This window comes from Spermophilus citellus (genome assembly GCF_964194105.1).
Source record: "Spermophilus citellus genome assembly, chromosome: 16".
NCBI classification, from domain to species: domain Eukaryota; kingdom Metazoa; phylum Chordata; class Mammalia; order Rodentia; family Sciuridae; genus Spermophilus; species Spermophilus citellus.
The window spans coordinates 37936803-37951600 of NC_138196.1; the positions used below are offsets into that span (position 1 = coordinate 37936803).

At 42.7% G+C, this 14798-nt stretch overlaps 1 protein-coding gene across 1 annotated transcript in view; it reads left to right on the top strand.

The window, feature by feature from the left end:
* The first annotated feature begins 1763 nt into the window (after window positions 1–1763).
* Window positions 1764–14798, top strand: part of IKBKB (inhibitor of nuclear factor kappa B kinase subunit beta) — a 49231-nt gene continuing 36196 nt past the window's right edge. The window contains exons 1-4 of the mRNA XM_081269254.1: window positions 1764–1913; window positions 2541–2663; window positions 12657–12751; window positions 13754–13871. Of these exons, the coding sequence (XP_081125380.1) occupies window positions 2559–2663; window positions 12657–12751; window positions 13754–13871 (318 nt within the window). The 5' untranslated portion in view covers window positions 1764–1913; window positions 2541–2558. The remainder of the gene's footprint in view (window positions 1914–2540; window positions 2664–12656; window positions 12752–13753; window positions 13872–14798) is intronic.

Below are 14798 nucleotides of genomic sequence, written 5' to 3' on the forward strand. Positions count from 1 at the left end.
ATTCAAATGTGACTATAGGGTAATCAAGAAATACTATAGCTTAGTGATATAGCACATGCTTAGCCTGTATGAGATACCACAAAAGAAGAAAACAAAAAAATAAACAAAAGAGCAGTCCAAGAGCCTAGCACAGCCCTAGGCACCGTCAACTCATATTTTTGAGTTAAGAAATGTTCCTGGGCTGGGGATGTGGCTCAAGCAGTAGCGCGCTAGCCTGGCATGCGTGCGGCCTGGGTTCGATCCTCAGCACCACATACCAACAAAGATGTTGTGTCTGCCGAGAACTAAAAAATAAATATTAAAAATTCTCTCTCTCTCTCTCTCCTCTCTCACTCTCTCTTAAAAAAAAAAAAAGAAAGAAAGAAATGTTCCTATGAATTAACTTCAAGCACTGGGTTCTGTTCAGTCAGGAGAGTCCCCTGTATCAAGTGTTGCTTTTACTATTACCTCATTTCTTCCTCACAACTCTCCTGGTGCCTCTTTTTACAATTTATGTGCCCTTTAGTATTGCTGCTGTTAGGCTGAACCAGATGAAATTGCTGATCTTTGTTACTGATGTCTTGATCTCTTTTTAAAGAAAAGGCAATTTCATGTAACTCAGCCTAATAATGCCTGTATTTTATTTTAAGAATGTAGGAGTGGCTAAGTAACTTGCCCTAACATCAGAGGTCATCCATAGCATTATGTAGATTCAAATTTCAGTTTTCTGCCTTCTGAATTTTTTAGCATGCTACTTTCAACCAAATATTAAAGAACATGCACCCAGAACATGCAAGCTCCTTGGGTTTGAGATTCAGTTTCAATTAGTAGCTCTGTGACTTTGGGATAAAGACTTTTTCCTGTTCATCAGTTTTCTCAATGGCAAAATGGGGATAATAATATTAATATTATATTTTCTATTTGTAGGGTTGACTTGCAGATTAAGGAAATCTAAGTACAGAGTTTAGGATAGTGCCTGGCACAAGGTAAGCACTCTGAAAATGTCAAGTATTATCATCAGGTTTCTTTTTATATGGTTTTTCCTGCTTAAGTAAAATGTGCCAACACACACACTGCCTTTGTCTGCTAATACAATGCCATAGAACTGAGAAACTCAATGGTAGAAGACCTTGTTACAATTTTAAGTAGGTAGGTGATGAACATGAATCTCAAAGCTTGAGAGTTTCCCATAATTTCCCCCGCTTTACTGGAGATGAAAATCCAAGTTAGTTTAACACTACTCGATTCTCTTTGTCTGGGACTCTTTGAGGGGGTGTCACTTTGAGGAGTACCGCTCTTATTTATCATTCTTGACATCCAGCCAAGTAGCTGCCAAACAAGGGGAGCGCTGTGGGAGGACAGGCGGGCAATTCTTGTAAACAGTCCCTACATCAATCCTAGCGGGGGGCGGGGGCGCGGGAAATTCCACCTAGTTAAAAGTCTAGGAAGCGGTGTCAAGTTCACCCTAGGAGTGCCAGGTAAGGAAATCCCCAAGCCCCTGTCGCAGAAACCGCTGCAGGTAGAAGTCACTCGTCTAAGAACACGGGCATATTAGTTCATTTTAGGGCCATTCTTTCATCTTAGTGAGCAGTCTGCCCGATTTCCTCCAGAGCTGTCTGGAAGCCACCTTCAAACCCTCTCCCTGAGCCCTGGGAGTCACCTGGGCAGGGATCTTGAGGCTGGGTAGGCTCGTGCTGCTTGGCTCGCGGGCACTGTGGCGGCTTGCCCCGCAGCCCCGCGCGGTTCCTTTAAGAGCCGGCCAGGGCCCACGTGATCGTGACGTCAGAGCAGGAAGTGTTTGAGGAAGTCGCTGGTTTAAGATTCCAACATTTTAATGTCTTCAGGGGGGTGTCAGAGCCCCCAGCTTTGCCACCCCAGCCCCTGTCTCCCCCGCCCCCGGGAGCCTGTCCCCTGTCCCGCGTCCCCGCCGACAGGTGAGTCCCTTGGGCGGGCCGGGGGCTCCAGGTGCCACCTACAACCTGGTGTCCCCTCTGCCCGGGGCGGGCTTTCCCCCGTCCCGTTTTCCTTTCCCCTCACTTCAGGCTTTGAAGACATTTCTGTGGAGTTTAAACACCGGGGTTTTCCGGGCGCGGGAGCGTGTCTCTCTGCCCTGGCCAGGATGGCCCCAGCCCCAGGTGGGTGGTTTGGGAGACAGCCGTGATTCATTGACTTGTAAAGACACATGTGACCGTGGGGAAGCTCAGAAATAGGTTCTGTCTCTGCTCCCTTGGGCAGAAGGCAGGCAAGTCTGGGCGCCCCTCGCAGGAGTCAGGTGGGGGATCCCCTTTCTAGGTCGTAGCGTGTGGGGCAGCATCTCCCTCTCAGGGAGTGACTCTTCCCTGCTGGCTTCCTCGAAGACAAGGTGGGGGGAGGTGAGAAAGCCCAAAGTTGGCCACCCCAAACAAACCACACGAACTGGCTTACTTACAAACGGATTCAGTTTTTTTCTTCTCTCACATGGAAAGCAGTAGTATCTCATTACTTTCTCCATCTCCTTGAGCTCACTTTTTTCACCTGAACCTTAACCTTAACTTTTGTCCTCCACCCCAAATTGTTTACAGAATTAGCAGGGCGTCAATATGAGCTGGTCACCTTCCTTGCCAACCCAGACATGTGGGGCCTGGGAAATGAAAGAACGACTTGGTACAGGGGGATTTGGAAACGTCATCCGATGGCACAATCAGGTAGGGGCTTTCTGCAGCCTGAGCAGAGGAAGGGGAGGAGAGTGGGAAGATGGCCCCCTTTCATTTTTTTTTTTTTTTTTTTTTGCTTCTGTTCTCACTGTTCTGAGTGGACAGAAGACCTCCCCTTTGGTGTGGTCATATGGGAGACTGAGAAAGGGGCCATGGGAGGGGGCTGCTAAGCTGACTCTCAAACCTCTGTTAACTGTACTACTTAAATAGTACAAAAAAATTAAGCGCTTAACCCCGTTTACGTATTTTACATTATATGTCTCTGAGAATATTCAAATATCAGGCACTAATACATAACATGCTGATAAATGTTATAAGATGGACAAATTGAAAGGATGAGAATAATGAAATTTTTAATATTTTAAAAATTAAAATATTTTAAATATTTGCTAATTGTGATGTCTCTCCAGTATAATTTATAGCACAAAATACACAGACCTGCTTGAACACGAGGATGGCATATTACTGAGGGTAATGGATGAAAGTCCATATTTCAGATAATTTTTAGTTATTTGAGCTTATATCTTTTTGAATATAAGATCCTCATTATGTTTAGTCCTTCTAACATTAGAACTGTCAGTTCTCCCACATTTGTGTTTGTGCAGATGTTACATGCACTGAAATTTTCTGTAGGACTCTCTTTAAGCTGCTTGTTCACTGTATGAGAGTTATTTTACCAAAATTGCATAATAAAATAAATAATTCTGCCCAAGTGGGGCTGTAACCTGCCCTTGTCCACCCTCCTGCTCATGGAACACCTACTTGTGTACTTTCCTGTGGTTATCTCCAGTGTCAGACATAGCACAATAAATTATCTGAGAAGAGTGCTGTGTGCAGAAGCTCAATTTTATTTTTCATTTTTTAGATTTCAGTCTTGGGTAAAACTTGGAGAACATATATCCAATTTGGAGACCATTTCTCTAGGGAATCCTCATTCACCAAATAACTGAAATTAAGTTCCTGACCCCAAAATCAGACCCACTGAAATCCTTGAAGGACTGTTTTTTAGTTAATGGCTATTGAGGATCTTTTGTGACAATAGGGGATAGGAAACTACCAACCACTTCCCAGGATCCTGGCTGCAGTGAGTGAGAGGGTCATCAAGTTTGCTAGCCAGCTATGTCAGAAGGTCATTACAGATGGTCACTCTCCTGTATCATTAGTTGGAAAGCATTCCAGGCCATGCCCTGAGTCCTGTCAACTTTGAGCCAGTGGAAGGACCCCCAAGGAATGTGGGTGTCAGAGCTAGAGAGGAGAGTACTATTCCACAGGTGATAATATTCACACATCCAACTTGGAAACTAGGATTTCAGCAAACTCTATGGATAAGGGGCCCTTAGAAATATAACTGTCTCAAGTCTGGCATGGTGGCACACACTTGTAATCCCAGTGACCAGAGAGACTGAGGCAGAAGGATCAGCAGCTTAAGGCCAACCTTTTCAACTTAGACCTAAGTTTCATGCCTAGTCTGAAAATAAAAAGAGTTTTGGGGGTGGCGGTGGCTCGGTGGTAGAGGGCCTCTGGGTTCAATCCCTAGTACCAAAAAAAAAGAAAAAGAAAGAAAGATATACAACTACCTCATATTTGTCCTGGTCAGTATAGCCAGGAGCTAGCATTAAAACAAAAGAGCCAGATCATTCTGCAGTCACATAAACCTTGACTGTGTTACTTTTTTTACACAGCCTAGTGCTTCTAGAGTCAGCTTAACTGGAGATATCCTGGTTTCCTTCAAAAAAAGTTCTGTCATAATGTGCCCTGAGTCTCTTATCTCTAGCCCAGTATGACCTCTGTCTGCTCTCTGGACTTGAAAAGCTTTTGCCAGATGGAATTTATTTTTGGCTTTATAGATATGGACCTGAGAGAGAGAGAGAGAGAGAGAGAGAGAGAATACGCACGAGTGCGTATTATTCTCTAGTATTACTGCTTCCCAGTACTTACCCTTTTCAAAAGCCTTCTTTCTTTCTTTCTTTCTTTAAAAGAAAAAAAAAAAGTCTAGTCAGGTGCTGTGGTGCACACTTGTAATCCCAGTGTCCCAGGAGGCTGAGATAGAAGGATTGCAAGTTCAAAGCCAGCCTCAGCAACAGCAAGACACTAAGCAACTCAGTGAGACCCTGTCTCTAAATAAAATACAAAATGGGGCTGGGGATGTGGCTCAGTAGTTGAATGCCCCTGAGTTCAATCCCTGGTACCGCCTCCAAAAAAAAAAAAAAAAAAACCACAGATGCTGACTCCTATTCTTGTTGTTTGAGGTTCCTCCACAGCCTGTGTACCTTGCCTTCTAGCACCTTGGCTTCCAACAGGTTAATCTGTGAGCCCTGTCTCTGGGACAAGCCTCCCTTTCCTCCTTTACATAAATTCTGCCTATTCCTCCAGGAGCAACTGTAGGCCACCTCCATCAACCCTTTTTCACAGGCTGCTTCATTCCTTGGGAATTCATTCTTCCATTGAATTCCTTATCTCCACTCATTTGGCATGCCTCTCATAGACTGACTTTTTGTCTGTGTGTAGGAGTGCCATGTCAAGATGGGTCAGTTCTGGATTTCTTTAGATTTCAGCATAGTGAAGATCTTATATATGTATTAGGTGCACAAAATCATTCACTCAGTTCATCTTTAAGTATTTATTGAATATGTGTTATGGCTTAAATGGTGGTTAAAACAGACTTTTTAAGAGAAGAAAAAGAGCCGTTAATCAACTAATTATAAATGTGTATTCCTGATTGTTATAAGTGAGTCTGAAGACCCCTCATGCACTGATACCTTATACATAGGTAGGATCAGTCAGGAGGTCAGAGGTGGGCATCCCCAAGGAAATGGTGCTTCAAGTGGGTGGGACTACAAGACCAGTGGGACTGGAAGAGGAACTTGGAGAGCAAGGTGTGCAGCAGGTAGGCAGCTAAAGGTAGAAGGTGAGAGTCAGACCCTGCAGAGATTCATAGGAAATTTAAGCCGAGAAGGTTTACTTTTGATCCAAAGTGGGAGAGAAGGACCATGGTATTGGAGGCTTATTCTGACTGTAAGGGCACATTGGATGGGATCCAGGCAGTCAGTAGTGTGCTGGGAAATTTTGTCAGTCATCAGAACAACAAAACAAACAATAGCAACAACAAAGAAGAAAAATAAATATTCTGGTTTTTAGTGTTAACAACCATTTCCATGGGGTTACTTACTCCTAGCATGACTAATTTCAAGCCACCAACAGTTGAATAACCAAGTTTTACTAAACTAAGAATATTGAACAATTAGCTGATCCTGGGACACCATTGGCACCACTGTAATAAGGTGGAGAGACCAGTTAGGAAGTCTTTGGAGTAGCCCAAGTGAGAGGTTGGACTGACTGATAGTGGTGGAGATGATGGTAAGTGGGTACATTTAACTGCTATTTTAGGGGTAAAATGAACCAAACTTGGTGGTGGGACAGTGGAAGGGGTTGAGAGAGAGGGAGGAGCCAAATGTTAACAGACTTTTAGTGATGCTCACTGATGAACCTGCTCAGCCCAGAAAGCTTTCTGTCATCCTTGTGGGTAATTCCTCAGTTTGGGAAGCCCTGAGGGGCTTCAGGGTGCTCAGGGGAGGCCTTCAATCACTATCTAAGATCAGAATGTGAGGATCTGCTCTCTGTAGGATATGCTTCTATTCAAAGCCTCTTAAACAGGGTAGCTGAAGCATTAGTATTGGTTATTTAACTCCAGTCAAGTATAATGCTTAACGATGTTCATTTTCCAATACTCTTGTGGTTTATGAATTGGTACTCATAGTCAGAGAAATGATGCCTGTTAATCAGGCCCACTGTTTATTGAGAATCCATCATATGCTAGCATTAGGGTAGGTATCATACATGCTTTTTTTTTTTTTTTTTTTTTTTTTGGTGGTACTGGAGATGGAACACAGGGCCTCATGCATGCCAATCGAGTGCTCTACCATTGACGCACACTCCCAGCCTTATCTCACCTGCTTTATCTCTAGTCTTCACAATAACTCTCACAGGAAGTACTACTGTCTATTGTCATTTTTATAGCTGAGTAAACTAAAATACAGTGTGGTTAAGTAATGTACCCAAATAGGCTAGGCTAGTAAGTAAAGGAGCTGGAAGGTATACAGCTGTTCAAATACCAGACTTTCACCACTATGGTTTCTCCAGGTAGAGCCCATGAATAGAGACACCCTGGGACCTTCCCAGTATTTCATTCCTAGTACTCCTTTATTCTTCACACTCAATTCAAACCATTTTAAAGCATTAGGGGAAACACTCTTTGAAGGACAAAATATGTAAATCTTTCTGGTTAAACCAAGAGCTCCCAAAAGAGTTAAGATTGAGCAATTAAGATTGAGTATTCTTAATCCAAAATGCTCCAAGGTCTAAAACATTCTGAGCACCCATATGACACCACAAGTGGAATATTCCATACCTGGTCTTGCAACAGGTCACAGTCAAAATGCAGCTGAATGCACTGAGGTTGTGGCTCAGCAGTGGATCACTCGCCTAATGTGTGGGAGGCCCTAGGTTTGATCCTCAGCACCACATAAAAATAAATAAATAAAATGCAGCTGCCCTTAAAATACTGTATAAAGTTACCTTGAGGCTATGTGGAAGAAGTGCATGTGAAACAAGTGGATTTGCATCCCATCCCCAGTATATCTCATTATATATATGCAGATATTTCGAAATCAGAAAAAAAATAAAAATCTGAAACATTCTGGTCCCAAGTGTTTCAGAAAAGGGACATTCAACAGTATATCCCAATGAGGAAGGATAATAAATATCCCACCCCTGGTCTCCCAGTTTCACTGATTTTCCTACAAAGTGTGGGCCTTGATGTTCCTTGCTGTCAGTCTGCTCTTAAATCTTCAGTCCAATGCTCATCATAAACCATTTAGCAGTGTAGTTTAGATAGCCCAATAGTTCCAGTAAGACCTATTTAGCATTCAAAGGAAAAAGAAAATGCGGTAACTCTAGTAACTTCAACCTGCTGTACCTTTTGGGAAAAGACATTCAAGGAAAAAAAAATGGCTTATAATCATATAGATATTGCTTCAAATCCTGACCCCGAAGTGTCACAGTCTTGGCTTTGGGTCACAAGTTCCCGTATGCATTATGAGGTTTCTGAGATACTGATTCCCTCAGCTTTGGATCCCCAACACAGTCAGCAGGATATGGGGCGACTGCCCTCTGGGAGAATCTGAAAACATCCCGGAAGCCTTGAAATATATTCTGTGTATACTTTGATGTAAAAGAGGCTGGGAATACTCCCTGGGGTCCTATGGGATGCTTGTGAGGATGGAAGTAATGCACTGGCTATTAGAAGGCGATAATATTAATTATCCTTCCTGTGAAATAGCACTATCCTACACTGGATAATACAGCTCACTTCTGCTTGTTTGTGTGATTTAAAGTCCTGAAGACTGATTTGGTTAGTGAGTTCACTATGAATTTACTGGGCGGGTCTAAGCTACATCAGGGATATAGGAGCAAAAATAGATGACCCTGTCCTTGATGTTCTTATAATTGAGGTAATAAAATTGGTACTTGGGAATATATTGAGTAAGTCTAAATACAAGCACAAAATATTGTGGAAATAATAATGACTACCATTTATCAAATGGCATGTGCCAGCTGTGCTAGATGCTCTATCCACTTGTGTCTTTTGAATGCTCAGAGGCAAGGGATGACTTCTTCGAGGAAATGGAGCTTCAGCAAGATCTTGAAAGGAGGTAGATAGCCTGACAGGAAAAGAGAAGACCTTTCAAGTGAGTAGAGCAACATTTACATTGGACCAGAGAAAGGAACTGATAGTGCTATAGTTAATCCAAAGCTTACTACGGATCAGATGCTACAGTTCCATTTAATTGGCAGCACTGGAAGGGGTACAGTCATGAATAAAAGGTAGAATCACTTATGAATAAGTAACCAGATACTTAAGTAATAGGCTCAGCCACACATTTGCCTGGTGAAGGAGGAAGGAGTTACACATTTGTCTCCTGAGCCCATGTTTCTGGCTCCTGTGGGTAAGATTGGAGTCCATTGTGTCCATTAGGTGTGTCTGCTCTGCTTTAAGTACAATTGAAGGATCACAGTCTCTGATCAACGCTGAGGAAAGAATGTTTCCCTCATCTGTTAAGTTAGAGATGAAGCTGCAGCCGGACTCTGGACCTTTTGACTCCCCAGCCTTGGTCCTGTCCACATAATCTCTCTGGGCCCAGATTTGCACCTTCTTTCTAAAACATTCATCTTGAGAGTCAGGGTCTGAGAAGGAATGAAGAGATTATTACTAATTGTCACTGTGGCCTGGTTTCATGGTTGCCATGAAAACAAGCAATGGCTTTTCTGGGCTAAGGGTCTAAATGGAGCTCTGGTTTCCTGTGCCCCTGAGTCATTAAGGGGCTAGCTTAGGGAAGCTGGGCTAGCCCCTTTTGTTTCCTATGTAAAACTGACCTTCTGGCTCACTTCTGCTGAAGCACCTTTTGGTGGCCATCAGGTCTGTGGATGTGTCTCCCTTCACCCTTACCTTTTTTGAACTTTATATTGCACATTTATATACAATTTTTATTTTTTATTTGTTTTTTATTCCAATTAGTCAACTTTTATATTTTCATGCATTAAAGACAAAGAATTGCAAACTGTGAGGGACTTAAAAATCAACCACATATAATACTTTTGGCCCTTTTATTTATTCAGAATACAGCCAATTTTAAATTTTGTCCCACATGAGGAATCCACTTACTAGAGAGTTTGATACTGAGATCGTTTAGGGCAAGTCTGGACTTCATAGAACTGAACTAAGACTCCATGGGTTCAAGCAAAATACAGTAAGTCATTGACTACTATCTGAGTTTCCCTGCTAAGAAACAATAAACTCTCCAGGGTTTCAAAACCAGTATTCATAGTCTGTTTCTGTACCATGTAATTGGATTTTGCTTTCTAGAGCAGGTATATTTTTAGTAACAAAATCATCCTGTTTGGGTTTCTGTTTTGAATGAATCATTAATCAGAAAAATGGGAATGTTTTAGAGTATTACCTAGAACCAATGAGGGCCACTGTGTTAGGAAAAGTTTATGTATCTATTGCAGACATTCCTAGGCCTAGGAAGTTAGGATTTCCCCTACAACTGTAGGGCTAAACTGAGCTATCCATAAGTAGAAAGTTATTTTTCAACTCTGCTGTTATTCCAAGACTTGTTAGTTCACTCTTTTTAGTTTGAGTTTGGAGATTGAAGGGCAGAATCTAATCCTCAGTCTTTAATATCAACCATCGTTATAAAAATCTATTCTCGGAATAGAGGTACTTTGGATTAGACAAAGGGGAATGAAGGGAAGGGAGGGGGGTTGGAAACAGGAGTGGAATGAATCTGACACAATTTTCCTATGTTCCTATATGAATACATAACCAGTGAAACTCACCATCATGTATGTCGCCAATAAATTAACTAAAAAAAAAAAAAAAAAAAAACAACTATGGATAAATGGCAGAAAGATCAATAGAGGGAAGGGAGCAGGGAGTGAGGGGAGGAAGAGGTACTGGGAACTGAATTAGAACAAGATACATTTTGTGCTTTTATAATTATGTCCAAATGGATTCTACTGTCATGTATAACTAAAAAGAACCAATAAAATAAATTTTAATTCAAAAATTTAAAAAATCTTTTCTTGGCTTTAGGATTGTGCAGGTGATGTCTGTGTGTTAGATACAATGTTTGTGTTTAGCAAAAGACCACAATTTTCCAATTTGTAAACTGACATATTGAATTAATTATATCTCAGTAGAACTGTTTAAAAATTAGAGTAGGTGTGGGAGATGTAGCTAAGTGGTAGAGCACTTACTTGCCTATTTTTTGTGAGGCCCTGGGTTCAATTCCCAGTACTGAAAAAACAAAAATCAAAATAGAAAGACATATAACTGCTCAGAGAGCTTGAGCAAAGCAATTTTGGGCTTTATTAAAAGCAGCTTCTGAAAGAGTGCTAGAGGTGTTGTAAATATCTGTTCTTTGGCAGTGGAGCTGTAATGGTCAAATGATGCTTCCACCTTGTTCTGAAGCTTTGAGTTCTTGAATGCCAGTTTTAGAATTGGCTTATTGATTGGTGATTTAGTGATCTTTATTAGACAACTTCTGATTGTGTTTGGAGATTTGCGTGGTTCCTTTTCTTATTATTTGGCTTCTTAGTCCTGCCGAGGATCTTGGCCAGTCTGGTAAATGTGAGGCTGTGATGCAATTCAGGATAGCAGCATGCACACTGGGAGACTTGCCACAATCCCGTGCATGTCTTTAAGTCCCCTTCAGTGCCATATGAATGTTACACTTAGAACATTTAGGATTCCTTAGTATGCATTTTCATAAAATGAGAAACTTAGGAAAATGGTCTGACAAGACCTCCAGGATATCCTACAAACGGGGCCAACAGTATTATCTATATAGATGTAATTGATTTTGAAGATCTTTATAGTTTGCAATTCTTTGCCCTTTTTACATGGAAATAAAGCTTTACATAAATAGAGTGTATTATAAAGCACAAAATTTGTAGAATTTGGGTATAGTTTTGAAATATTTCCTTATTGTCACATTTATTCCACCATCCTGCAAGGCCATTGCTCCCCTCTAGGTGTGTGCTGAGAGTGAGGTTTTTGAGGGAGGTTTTTGCTGCAGATGCACAGAATGCACAGGACACTGACACAGGTCAGTTGTTCACTGGTAGTTGGATTAGCTTCCAGTCTGCTGCCACTGGAGTTGCAGCTGGAGACACTGCTGTCCCTTAACCATCCTGGAGGCCCCCTGGTGGAGGCCACAGCTGCTGCCAGCTCTGCAGTCTCAGAGCCCTTACTCATATGTGCCCCGCTTGGCTTTTTGGTACACCAGTGATGAGAGATGAGTTAATCCTTAGGATTAATTCCTAATCCTTAGGAACCAACCATTCAGTTGATTAGTCCCACACACACAAAATATATTGATTGCCCTCTCTTCCACTTAAGAAACCACAGTAGAGGACATTGTGCTAGTTACTAGTATAGAGGCTAAAGCCCATAGAGATAGATAAGCCTATAATTTAACAAAGAAAAGAGAAAGAGCCCCATTTCCCTATATAAAATAGCTCATTAATAGATGTATGCAGCGAAGGAATTACCTGTTATAAGAATTCAGAGGAAGACAAGGTCTTCTCGGTCAGGGGCTAGCATTGCCTGTACTGTGTGATCAAGAGCACAGACGTGGAAAGCACAGACCAGGACAGGTGTTATAATTTAGCTGCAATTTTGGAAGCCTGAACCATTGGAGAGTGTCAGGGTAAGCAAGTTGGAGTCAAACTTCAGAGATTTTTAAATGAAGGAGTACCTACATTGTGATAAGTTGTCCTCTTAGTAGGGTCTTCAAACATCTCCCAGGGACAGGACACTGCTCATCTTCATGACAGCCCTGGAAGGTGGGTATCATTATTTCCATTTTATAAAGGAAGATATTGAGTCATAGCAAGTAGTGACCCCCAGGTCACATAGGTGGTAAAGACAGTTGGAATTTGGGCTGGCCTGTATCCCATCTCTTATACTCTGCTTGTATTCTCTCTGAATAGACAAAACTCTTACATGAAACAATGATAACACCAAATATGGCATGAAGTATTGGGTTGAACCAGTATGAGAGTGCCATTTTTGTAGGTCAGAGTTGTCATATATTAACAGTATCACCTGGTTCAACCTATTATAGAAGCAGTCTCCAAACAGAGTTTGGAGAGAGAAATAGAAGTTTATCTGGGCAGGAATGGTCAGCAGAGATACCATAGAGGAGTTGGGAATGGAGCAAGGTCTTAAAGGGTTTGTAGATTCTACATGTAGAAGTGATGTGGGAGAAGGGCAGGCTGAGAAGTGGGAGTGGTGAGGAGAGCAGCCAGATTGAGAGGATACCCTGAGCACTCTCAGGGATAACTGTGTGGTCTCTGAGCCCCAAGAGGTAACCACATTTGGTAGTTCATTCTTCTATCCCCACTCTGCTCTTCCTATAGGAAACAGGTGAGCAGATCGCGATCAAGCAGTGCCGGCAGGAGCTCAGCCCACGGAACAGAGACCGCTGGTGCCTGGAAATCCAGATCATGAGAAGGTGAGGGTCTGGGCATCTTGAGCTGTGGGAGCTGCTACCATGGCCATGGGATGCTGAAATGAAATCTGCAGCAATGGCCATGCCTGCTGCATCTTGAAAAGAGAGTCATATCTCCCTCTGTTGGGACACCTGCAGGCTGTCCAAATAAATGACTCTCCTCTTCTAGAGACTTCTAGAGAAGTAACATATAAAGACTAGTTTGGGCCTTGTGGCCAGTTTTATTTGTTACATTAAATAACTTTATATGGTTATGAAAGCATACCTGTGGTCCTAGCTGTTTGGGAGGCTGAAGTGGTAGAATCACTTGAGCCTACAAATTCACAACCAGCCTGGGCAACACAGCAAGACCCCATCTCAATAAATAAATAGCTTTCATGGTGAATTTTCCTTTGTTAGCAAAAATTTCTTTCCCCTGTATTTCCAATTCTAAGGTGGCATGAGACTCTCTACTGTTGTGAGCCTACTGCTGATATTTATTCCTCCATTGTGGAGCCAGGGTCTGTCACTTGCCAGGTGGATGCTGTCCCCTGAGGTAGGAAAGCATGGAGGTAGTACTGTCAGCCTGGAAGACAGCAAACAGGTGCTCCCTCTGCCAACCTTTCAAATAAAGGAAAAGGAGCAGGTGTCCACCTTGATTGTGTGCTCACATGCAGGCACATGTCATCCTCTTGAATGAGCTTGAAGTCCTTCTGTTTTCTGCTTTTAGAAGCAGTTTTGTAATACAGTAAGGACTAGAAATGGGGCCCTGTAAAGAAAATTAAGTGACACATGATGTACTCACAGGGTGCTTGAGTTCAGGGTGCTGGAAGTAGAGCTGGGTGGATGCTAATTGACCTAGTGACTGAGGTAAGTTGCTTGTTCCTGGGTCCTTGTCTTCCTCTATTTGTTTCTGAGGACCCTTGGTTACTCCAGGTCTTGGTTGGAAGGTTGATACATGGAGAGGGGAAATGGATTTGAGCTGAAGCTCAGGTTCTGCCCTCATTGTTTTCTCCTCCTTCTTAGACTGAATCACCCCAATGTGGTGGCTGCCCGTGATGTCCCTGAGGGGATGCAGAACTTGGCACCCAATGACTTGCCCCTGCTGGCCATGGAATACTGCCAAGGAGGAGATCTCCGAAAGGTGAGGCTTTGAGGGTAGTGAGGTACAGAGCTCATCAAGGCAGAGAAAGGGGGACCTCTGACCAAAGTCATTACCAGGAAGCTCAAGGAGCCATGATGATTTCATTGAACTTTCGGTCCTTCTCAAATCCCCTCTCCGTGCCCACTTTGGCTGGTGTTATATGTATGTATGTGTGTGAATCAAGAGACTGAATCAGAAGCCCTTATGAGAAAGTCAGGGAAGGGCCTTCTGTACATTCTTCACTGTGATTATTAAAGGAACTAGGAAGACTCATCATCAGGTCTGGAGCATGGGGAGAGACTGGATGAGTTCCAACACAAACTTTTCTTCCCTTGCATGTTAGGGCCACTTCAGTCCTTTAGGGTCAGTGTTGCTGCCAATCTTATGAGGAGGACTCTTCTCCACAGATATGACATCACTGCACAGAGTCACAGAGCATATCAGGAAGGGTACTGGCTTAGTCATTGGGGCACTTGGTTGTGGTTCCAGACCTACTGCTGACTCACCTGCTGGGCTTTGCCTTCTTCCTTCTCCGTCCCAGAACCTACACCCGAAGGTGGATGTTGGCACCTCTTCCTCATCTCAGGGACGGTTCTACGGGCTACCCCCAGCTGTTCTCTAGAACAGCACTACACCACCTGCTTTAACATGGTACCTGTTTATGGTTTTCAACAGCCTTATGATGTTTGTGCACAAGTAGGATTTCTGTGGTATAGATGGATATTATAGACCAGAGAGGTCAGGTCATCTCAGGCCTCAGGAGTGCAAGAGCTGAGCTGGGGTCACACTGCTATGAACCCAACCACAAGCTCCTCCTCATCTGTGAAACTGAGAAGTGCCACTTAGGAAAAATAAAAGCTTGGATCTGTTCTTAGTATAGTTCTTCTCAACTCTTCACTCTAGAAAGTCCATGATTTGTGGGGATCA